General features: G+C 32.6%; 1 protein-coding gene across 17 annotated transcripts in view; it reads left to right on the top strand.

The window, feature by feature from the left end:
• The first annotated feature begins 242 nt into the window (after nucleotides 1–242).
• stau (double-stranded RNA-binding protein Staufen) overlaps nucleotides 243–10960 on the top strand; it is a 46669-nt gene continuing 35951 nt past the window's right edge. For 8 of the 17 annotated variants that reach the window (XR_013026076.1, XR_013026075.1, XM_076493650.1 and 5 more), the window contains exons 1-3: nucleotides 272–437; nucleotides 7248–7318; nucleotides 9779–10125. Coding sequence is in view for 12 of the 17 variants with exons in the window: in XM_076493650.1 (XP_076349765.1) it covers nucleotides 7261–7318; nucleotides 9779–10125 (405 nt within the window). In the remaining 5 variants the exon portion in view is untranslated. Of the gene's footprint in view, nucleotides 476–7247; nucleotides 7319–9778; nucleotides 10126–10960 lie in introns of all 17 variants that reach the window. The other 9 variants (XR_013026073.1, XR_013026074.1, XR_013026072.1 and 6 more) reach the window with 3 other exon arrangements.

Below are 10960 nucleotides of genomic sequence, written 5' to 3'. Positions count from 1 at the left end.
TATTTATTTAATAGTTTTAGTTTACTTTGGAGGGTGGAACAGCCGATAGATCAATTTGTCCTTGTTGTCTCAAAACGTCGTGTTATATGTTAACATTTTCGCTTACGATATAACGCTTCGATATTGCGTAGAATATGATTTTTTTCTATAATTGATAGTATTTTTTTTCTAATAAGATTTATGCTAGGATTTATGATATTGAAAACAGATTTAAAATAAAATAGAATTCGTCGGTAGCCTGGTGGTGTTTTCGAAAGGCGCATCTCCCAACTACCCACAACTCACTGCTGTATTGTCGGCGTTTAGGGTACAGGAGAACATGGACGGTTATTAACAAATGCATTTTCTTTATTGTTTGCCATCTTTCAGTGGTCTGTTGTTACTTCACTAAGTCATTTTGCACCTGCCTGGACTGTTACTGAACGAAGATAACTGTGGTAAAGTGAAGAAATGTTTGAATGTTATGTTATTGTTGGTAAAGTATTACACAATTATGTAGGAAACCTTTCTTGCTATCAGTTTCAGTATCTCTCTCATGTTAGTCTTAGTCCGTTGCTACACGAGTCTTAAATAAATCGAAGTATTAGGCTTAACTGAAACAGTATAAATGTTCCGAGACTTGTATATGTAAGTTATAGATTTAATACATTTGATTAATGTGATTACGATTAAATTAAGTAATTCCTGATGAATCAACTTGAAAGTTCAAAAATACAAATCATAAATATGCACATATAGTAGAGACTGCTGATATGGATATAGAAACTTGTTTGGAAAATACAAAACGACGTTTCAACTCACTTAAGAAGGATAAAACACTGTTATTTGTTTTGTGCTTTTAAAATACGTTGCTGAATGTATGAGAGGTTCATCTGTGAATATTCTGTTTACACCAAATGAGGTAAGAACTTTAATTTTTAAGAAAAATAGTCCACGAATTCATTCATGAAAAAATGTTACAGCATGTTGATGAACACTGGTTTTATACCTGCAATGTTTGGACTTGATTTGGTGTTGAAAAGTGAAAAATTTTCTCCAGAGATAAAGAAAGAAAAGGGATTATTGCAACAATAGGTCCAGCAAGAGGAAAATTAATTTGTACTTTACTACAGGAAGCTTCTGCATAGCTGTGGATAACACTATGTAACACAAATTTCGTTTCTGGATAGTATGTGTTATTTCTTAATTGCTGGTGTTGTAAAAGTACAGAAAATGACAATTATTCTTTAAAAACTTTGCTTTTGTGATCTGGATAATGAAATTTAGAAATTAACCTATTTTTTATGTAAAAATGGGCAAATTTGCACATCTTCGTTTACATAAGGTCTGAATAAAACAACATATGAATCAAGATTTACATGTATTCATACTAAAGTTATACAAAAATGTTCAGACGTAGTTTTTTGAGACTTGCGACTGTAATGTAAATCACTTTCACATATCGGTCCCTAAATACAGTCTCCCATCATGTTTTCATTATACGTTTCCTTTCACAAAAGCAAAGTTTGAAGAGTAAAATAGATCTTTTCCATTTACTTTAACCGTAAGCAATTGGGAAATAACGCTTTCTGCCCAGAAACAAGAAAAAGTAAAAAAATTTTACTCGGTGTAATTGAAAAAGAAGAGGACACATTAGGAACTGATTTGATGCAGAGACATGAATGCAAGGTTAAACTAGCTTCAAATAATTTTACAGGCTGTGAGCAGGTAACTTCTGTGCACTACATGGCAATAACTACAATGAGGTTGAAATTCCAATTACAATAATCAAGAAGTTAAATACTTAGACAACAAACAATAATTCTTCCTCTTGTTACTAGGGCGTAGCGAAATAAGATACTTCATCCTGTCCTAAGAAATGATCATTGGAAGAGCTCTCATGAATGTGAAGAATAGAGATGTGTGTGACTTTACCAAGGAAAGACTCCATTCATGTAAAGACAAACAGTAGTTGTCATGTAAGTGCTGACAACACTGGATTTCAGTGAAGCTTCTGTGGTATTGCTCGCTAGTTCTTAACTTAAGAGAAGAGAGGCTCTAAATCTAAGTTGGTGTTCATAAGGGCTAAACATCATGCTGAAAAGAATCAAAGATGTAGACTACAGAATAAAAGAGGATAGGCAATTCAAGCTGAAGGTCATCCACCATTATTTAGAAATATTTTTGGTAAGAGAATGGCCAACAAAGTAACTTCAGAGAACTTGACTGTAGAAACTCAACCTGCTAAGAAACCCCAAATTCCTGTTAAGACTACTTGTATAGGATCACTAAGGATGGAGCTATTTTCACTTGACCATCTACTCCTAAATAACCACCCCAATGGCAGAGTAGCCAATGACAACAAGGGACAGGAGAGCATTTTATTTGTGTTTTAAAACTTACCTGTTGTGTCTTTCCTTTGCACATTTAAGCACAGGATCTGAAGGTTTTTAATTTGCTGCACTCTTATTCTTCACTTAATTACCCATGCCAATAGTTGTCATGTAACACTCTCCACCTGTGTTAACGAGTTCTTTATCCTGGTTCTGTATATAAGTATCCCACTCAGAAAATATTAGGTTGTCCAGTAATGTTGTTTTTGAACTGCAATGTTTGGGAAAGTATAAACCAGTGTTGTAAAACATGCTTTAATCAAAGTAAGTGCAGTTTACTTCAACGTGCTTTTGCCAATGTGGGATGATACTGTTTATGCCCCTGCTGTAAAAATCAGATTTTCTGTGGTCATTGAACTCCCTGAAAGCTTCTTCTGCAGCTGCCTGGTTTTGAAAGCACTCATTGTTCAAAACATTGTCAAAGTACTTGAAAAAATAAAAATCTATAGGGGAAAGATCTGGAGAATAAGTTGGATGAGATAGAACCTGCAATTTCCAATTTGTTCACTTTTTGAAGCATCATCCTTGATGCATGGGGACAAACATTGCCATGAATAGGGCTCCTTTGATTGACCAGAGTTGGTTGTTTCTCACACAACTTTTGATGTATTTTGGCTAATTCTTGACAGTATTTGTCCTCTGTGATTGTTTCCCTGGGATTCAAAAAGTTGTAGCAGTTGATGCTGACTGCAGTCTGCCATACACTCACCATAACCTTTCTTTGGTGAAACTTGGGATTTGGGAAATGTTTGTGGCTGTTTTGTGATCAAGCCATTGTGCAGCTTGTTTCCGATTGTTGTAAAGAATTCACTTTTCATCACATTTCACTATTCATGCAAGAAAGGATTCGTTTTGGGTCTGCAATAGAAGTGTAGAGCAGGTCTCATAATGCCAGTTTTGTGATCTTCAGTCAGCTCACATGGAACACATCCAACTTTTTCATCTTTCCAGTTGCACTCGGATGGTTGGCAATGCATGATTTGCTTGTGCCCAGCTTTTCTGCAAGCTCACATACTGTTGTGTGAGAGTCTGTCACAACTGCTTCCTTTAATATGTTTTCATCTAAGAATGGCTTCCTTCCACAACCTTCGTGGTCTTCAAGACTTTCATCTCCATGTTAAAACCTTTGGAACAAACTCTGAACTGTACATTCAGTAACATATCCATGTAGTTTCAGTAGCTTTTTGTACAAGTTTGAAATTTTAAAGGAAAATAAGACAAAAATTCTTCTTGTCACACTGCCTTGGGGGTTACCAAACTTACTCTGAGTAGAGTTGAAACAACAGACAATTTAGATGCATTGTAAGTGACATACTGTTTATACCAACCAACCAATGATAAGTTACTCAATATTCAGCCTCCAAATGTCATTGTGAGAATTCCTACGTTTATTTCTGTCGAACCTGCTATATTTTCCAAGATCCATGAGTGAATCATTTCCTACTCTTGAGTTGGAATTGTTTACTTGACTGTGGATGTCAAAGTTGGTTGTTGCTGACTCTTATCTGCATGTTTTCATAGTGGAAACATTCTGTCATTGTTTGCATTTTGAGCACAATAGTAAGGTGTACCAGTTAGGAACTAATCTTTGGACTAGTATTGACACCATACATGTTTTGCTAATTTATTTGAGTTTTTTCTTGTTACCTACTTAGGTCTCTGTACACCATAATTGGTTACTGCTGGCACCATCATGTCATTTGGCAGAACATCACACCCTTATTTTCAGAAACAATTTTTCAATTTAAGAAAATACTGACCGACTAGTCAGTCGGTCATCTGAAGTGTTAGAATGAAGTTGATTTATGTTAGTTGAGGTATTTCCATCTGATATTTTTGAACTAGATCTACAAGTCACAATGTGTAAAAGCATGTATGCAAAAACAGAGAGTTGGAAGAAATAAAACAATTTGTTCTTGTTACATGGACTGGACTTTGAATTTTCACCAGATAATTTCAAGGAGTGTGTTGTACACAAAAAAACAATGTTAAAATAGTATTATAATCGGACATTACCAGCAGTATTAACTTGGTGTCAATTTCAAATAAGCTGTTTAGTCAAAGGTAAATAAATTGGTATTTTAGTTATAAAGGTAAAATTTCTCATTTGTTTCTAGATTAATGTAAATTCCAGTTTGTTAAAACAAATTTAACAAAATGGCAGGTAAGACATTAAATATATCATGAATATTTGGCTGAAAATGTTATGGAATTTGAATGTTTTACACCAACTTTAGCAAAGCTAATTTGGTATTGGAACAGAAATTTAAGTAGGATTTAAGATTAAATCCTACATATGCCCAGTACAGATAAGCAATAAGATGCCTTGCCATAACGTTGAAAGAATGGTTCTTTAATACAAGTGACCTTCTCTCATATCCCAAATATTGATATTGTGTTTGATACCCAATTATGATGTCAGTTATTAAATTGATGCAATAAAGAGCAATTTTAACAGTCGTGTTGATATTAAACTTGTTATTATCCAGCAATTTTAACAGTCGTGTTGACATTAAACTTATCAAGCAATTTTAACAGTCGTGTTGATATTAAACTTGTTATTATCCAGCAATTTTAACAGTCGTGTTGACATTAAACTTATTATCCAGCAATTTTAACAGTCGTGTTGACGTTAAACTTGTTATTATCCAGCAATTTTAACAGTCGTGTTGATATTAAACTTGTTATTATCCAGCAATTTTAACAGTTGTGTTGACATTAAACTTATTATCCAGCAATTTTAACAGTTGTGTTGACATTAAACTTATCAAGCAATTTTAAGTCGTGTTGATATTAAACTTGTTATTATCCAGCAATTTTAACAGTCGTGTTGACATTAAACTTATTATCCAGCAATTTTAACAGTCGTGTTGACGTTAAACTTGTTATTATCCAGCAATTTTAACAGTCGTGTTGACATTAAACTTATTATCCAGCAAGTTTAACAGTCGTGTTGACATTAAACTTATTATCCAGCAATTTTAACAGTCATGTTGACATTAAACATGTTATCAAGCAATTTTAACAGTCGTGTTGACATTAAACTTGTTATCCAGCAATTTTAACAGTCGTGTCGACATTAAACTTGTTATCCAGCAATTTTAACAGTCGTGTCGACATTAAACTTGTTATCCAGGTACAAATTAACTTACATTGTAAAAGATTTAGACATTTCATCATGCAATAACTGAACTATTGTTACACAGTGCATCATTTATGTATTAATTTGCCCCTGTTTTTAAATAACGACTGATTTAATTGTTCTGCCATGTACTAGAAACAGTAAGCTGTTTTAGTGATACTGGCTGGCTCACTGTACTGAAAACAAACTTGGTGGGTACTAGGTGTTTTATTAAGTGAAATTTGAACGTGATTAGGTTTTGTATATTTGGAATGAATTTCTTTTCACTGATTATTCATATTGTCTATCATACATTGTAACAAGAAATTTTATTGGTTTTATCACGTGAAATCTAAGGACAATTGATTAATTTAGTTTACTTAGTCATGTAAAAAATTATGTTTTCAACTTATTACAACTTTGTTTTAATGTACTGAGAATATTATACATTTTCATTTAAAACAGTTTGAAATGGAAAACTAACTTAATCCTGAATCATTGTGCCTAAAGATGTTAAACACCTTAAAGAATAAGTTTTAAAATGTCTTTGAAGAAATAAGTTCAAAATAAGAGGATAAATCTCATGCAAGAATAATCATATTGATTAATGAGCATTATTAACTGACTAGTAGACTTCACTGAATACCCAGCTATGCATGACTGTTACTGTTTCTATACTGTCCTTTAATCTTTCATTATGTTACTGTTTTATGTACAAGTTGTTAACACTGGAAAACTGATATTTCACATTCAAAATGTTCAGTGAAACTGTCAAATTGTAAATTTAAAGCAGTTTATCAGAATAACACTACGTAACACAAATATTGTTCTTGGATAGTATGTGTTATTTCTTAATTGCTTATGTTGTAAAAGTACAGAAAATGACAATTATTCTTTAAAAACTTTGCTTTTGTGACCTGGATAATGAAATTTAGAAATTAACCTATTTTCTATGTAAAAACGGCAAATTTGCACATTTTCATTCACATGAGGTCTGAATAAAACAACATGAATCAAGATTTACATGTATTTATACTAAAGTTATACAGAAATGTTTAGAAGTGAGTAGTTTTCTAAGATTTATGACTGTAATGTAAATCACTTTCACATATCAGCCCCCAAATATAGTCTCCCACCCTGTTTTCCTTATATGCTCTCAGGTCACAAAAGCAAAGTTTGAAGAGAAAAATAGATCTTTTCCATTTACTTTAGGCATAAGCAACCAGGAAATAACACTTTCTGACCAGGAACAAGAAAAAGTAAAAATTTTGTTACATAGTGTTATCAGTTGACTTGTTTAATTATTTTCTTTATGCCACCCAGAAAAAGCACAAATCCAATGTGATACCAAGTAATAAATTGGTAAAACAAAGACTTTCTTAACCTGAAGATGACCAAGGAAGGTCAAAGTGTTGTTCTTTCCTTATCAATAAAAGTGTTTATACCCAAACCAGCTGTTCTGAGATTTTTTATTTCAAGCGAGTCTCTCGTCATCAAGAAAGACCCTTTTCCGTAGTTATGTTGAGAATCAGTGATTAACTTTGAGGTGTTTTCCAGTTGACTTGTGAAAATTTATTTCAATTAGAGAAAGATAATAGTTTGATGCTTTGTTTTGTATACTATTAAATGTGTGCAAATCACAGTATTTATTTATTTTTTCTGTGTTCTTCAATAAGATAATTTGAAGATAAAAAAAACAAACCTGAAAGAAGTAATTGACATTTCTCTAAGTGTTGTACTGTATTCTATTTCAGAAAGCATAATAAAATGAACACCACCAGTGTTACTTCTCTTATTAAACCTCAGAGTATTCCTAAATCAACAGGTGAGTGTATTAAAGTGCATGCATTATGTATTAATAATGTGCTAACATTACTAAAGGTTTCAGTTGAGTTGAACTAAAGATACTGACATTCCCTTATAGTGTGTGTGTGAAAGTTGTAACTCAACTGACATACTTATCTACATAAAACTGCTGTAAAACCTGTTTTAATGTGTGAACAGTGGACTATTTAACTTTAAGGTTGTACTTGTACACCCACACTTTAGAAAAGTAAAAATACCTTGTGTTCTGTTATCCTCAGAATATGGATTATTTCCCTTCTATTACTTATGACTTGGAATCCTCAATAAAATCACCTCTTACCCTTCTTTTCTTAAAAGGAAATAAGTAAAGTGAACTTATGTATTCATGTAAAATAACCCATACCAGGATCATTTTAATAGCCCTTTTCTGGAACCATTCCAGTAAATCAGCATCTGTTCTAAGATCAGGAGACCAAAAGTGTTGTTAGAGTTCTAAGAGGGGACGAGCCAGCCATTTTCATAGTTTTAACTTTTGGTCAGTGTCTGTGAACTCACCTGAGAATTCTATTAGTCATACCACTGGCAACAAAGGATTGCTTTGATGGCTTGAGTGACTTACCTGCCACTATTCCTAAGTATTTTATTCAGTCTTAAGGGAGTTACCATTTAATTAACTGTGATCTATGTAACCCAAATGCATTGTCTTGCACTTACTGTAATTAGTCATTTGCCAAATGTTTGTCAAAATTGTGTTGATTCATGTTATTCTGTAGCACCTCAACACTCTCAGTACAGCTTGAAATACCCAAGTTAAAACAAAATGCTCAAGCAGCTGACCCCTACAGCACTTCTATTTAATATCCATTTTGATGGGATTCTGTAATTAACAACTATTTGCATTTTTTTTGTCCAAACCCATCCTACAATCAAATTAAACTATTTCTCCAGATCCCACTGTTATTAACTTTTTAGCCAATCATTGATATGGGCCCTTATCATTTACTTTTCAAAGTCCACTTCATTTCCATTTCTAAGTTACCAAGTACTCAACATTCTTGAAAAAACGTAACATGTTAATAAAGCAAGATTGCCCTTTGTGAATCCATGTTGAATTTATTTAATATATTTCACCAAATTAAATGTACAATATCACTGAAGAGAAACTTTAGGTAATAGTTCTTTTAATGATCTGATCAATTTGTTTGCTCATGTGGTTGGATTTTTTTTTTTAAGAAATGGACAGAATTTAACAAACAGTTGATGTTTCAGTTGGTATGATGATTCTGATAATTAGATAAACCTAAACCAGAATAATTGTATATATTTTTTGAGACCTTGATTGGTAGTTGAGTTATGTTAGATTGTATGATTGAGTGATCTATGATTGTATTATCATAGATTCCCAGTAATGTGTGGTAAACCCCCCTACTGTAAACAAATTAATATAAATTTTAAAGGGAAACTTAATAAAGTACAAAATTTCCTCAAAACCATAGCATTATTAAAGAATGGCCCAGCATGGCAAGGTGGGTTAAGGTGTTCGAGTCATAATCTGAGGGTCACGGGTTTGAACACCCATCACACCAAACATGTTCACCCTTTCAGCCGTGGGGGCATTATAATGTGACAGTCAATTCCACTATTCGTTGGTAAAAAGAGTAACCCAAAAGTTGGCAGTGGGTGGTGATGACTGCCTTCCCTCTAGTCTTACGCTGCAAAAGTAGGGACGGCTAGTGCAGATAGCCCTTGTGTAGCTTTGTGCAAAATTAAAAAAAAAAAAATAAAGACGTACATCTGATGAAGTCAGAATGCATTTAGGCAATAAGGTTTTTGTCTTAAAAGATGTTTCTTATTCAAATGTAAGCAAGGCCACATATAAACCCTAAAACTGTTTTAATAATAGCTATTGTAAGTTGAATAGTACACTTCTTGAAATTGCTTTTAAATTATTCAAATTGGGAGAAAAGGTAAATTAAAGTATTGCAAAATCTATGTAACCTAAAAGTTAACTGTGATATAACCAGATCCTCAGCTATTATTTCCTTCTTTGGCCATACCATATCTATAATATTTTGATTCTTTGAGCTAAATACAACAGACTTATTTCTGTTTTTATTATGTAATTTTGAATGGCAATAGATAATTATTTTATGCACTTCTGATGAATACAAGTGAAACGTTTTGGGAAAAAAATTATTTTTTCGAATATAATGTTTATATTTCAACTAATTATTTTTAATGTTGTAATGTTATCCTTTATCCCTGATACTTGCCAAAGATCAAGAAAAAATATTTTATTGATTGTGAAAAAAATTCATTATAATAGGATATTTGTATTTATTAGTGTAAGAATTAGAATTAATAGTTTTGACCCTTCTGACTTGTATTAACCTCTGAAAATGTGTATAAAATTTTTGCTAAAGATTTCATTAGATTTTGTTTGTGTAAGAAAATTATTTCAACTTTCACTTTTATTCAGGCAGTGGCATGATGCCAGGTGTAACTGTTCACCATAGTATCATAGGAGGGTCCGACTCAAATACCTTGTCAATTTCTGGACATGTGGTCACTCATGTTAACCCATTAATGGGTCCCATGGGTGATGCCCCTCTCACTATCCAAGGATCAGGCTTGCGTTCTGTAAACTCGAAGTTAAATAATTTGACTCTAAACGAGCCCACCAATACTATCAGCTCTACAGGTCCTGTCCCCATCAGCACAGCGCCCCCTGCTGGTGGTGGCAGCTCTCAGCCCACCGAAACCATGGCAAACACCAAAGAGAAAACTCCCATGTGTCTAGTGAATGAACTAGCACGCTTTAATAAGGTAACTTTAATTTTCAGGTGATAAGATGTTTATATGTAATAATCTCATTTAAATCATTAAGTTTTGTTAGTAAAATCTCATAATGTTTACAATTACAGTATCCTTTATCCAGTGATGTGTAATTAAAAGTTTTAATAACAAAATACCCTTTACAATTAAAAATATAAAATTGTAGAATTAATAGAAATGGCCAACAAAGATTACCAGCTCTCAATATTAATGGAAGTTAAGATTGAAATATTTAATAATGTAAACATTTTGCATTATCAGAAAGAGATTTTTTATTTTCAGATATTAAATCGGACTACTCTGTATAAAAATCATCCATCCTTTTAAATAAGTGTTAAAATATTTTATTGGGTTTTATTTTCTTTATTAATAGCTTACATATATTTGTTGTTTTTCTTGTTTCAAATTTAACCCACAGGTATTTCAGAGTTCAGTGTTTCTTTTGTGGCTTCAGTTGTAAGTAATTTCTCTGTCTGTGGGCATTTGTAACTGTATGCAAGTATCAGTTCTGTTAAAATCTGGATTCAAGATTTTTGGCTAATAAGAAATAGGTTCTGTTCCATTTATCATGTGGCAGTTATATTAAGGTAATGTATAACCCTCTGATGGCTTTTCTTTAATCAGAAGATGAATATGTATATAAATCATGTAGAGCACAGGACAGATGTCCTGTTTCCAAATCTAATACTCAGATATGATCTGTGAAAGAGAGACAACTGTAATTTACATTTGGAGAATAAACTGCAGGAAATGGAAAACTGAGTTAAATGATTAAAGCTGTAATCATTACAATGGTGCTTTTGAAATCGGGTAGGTCATATACTTA

The sequence above is a fragment of the Tachypleus tridentatus genome, chromosome 3 (assembly GCF_004210375.1).
Source record: "Tachypleus tridentatus isolate NWPU-2018 chromosome 3, ASM421037v1, whole genome shotgun sequence".
Lineage (NCBI taxonomy): Eukaryota > Metazoa > Arthropoda > Merostomata > Xiphosura > Limulidae > Tachypleus > Tachypleus tridentatus.
The sequence above is the reverse complement of the archived record's forward strand: the minus strand, read 5'-3'. Positions and strand labels throughout refer to the sequence as shown.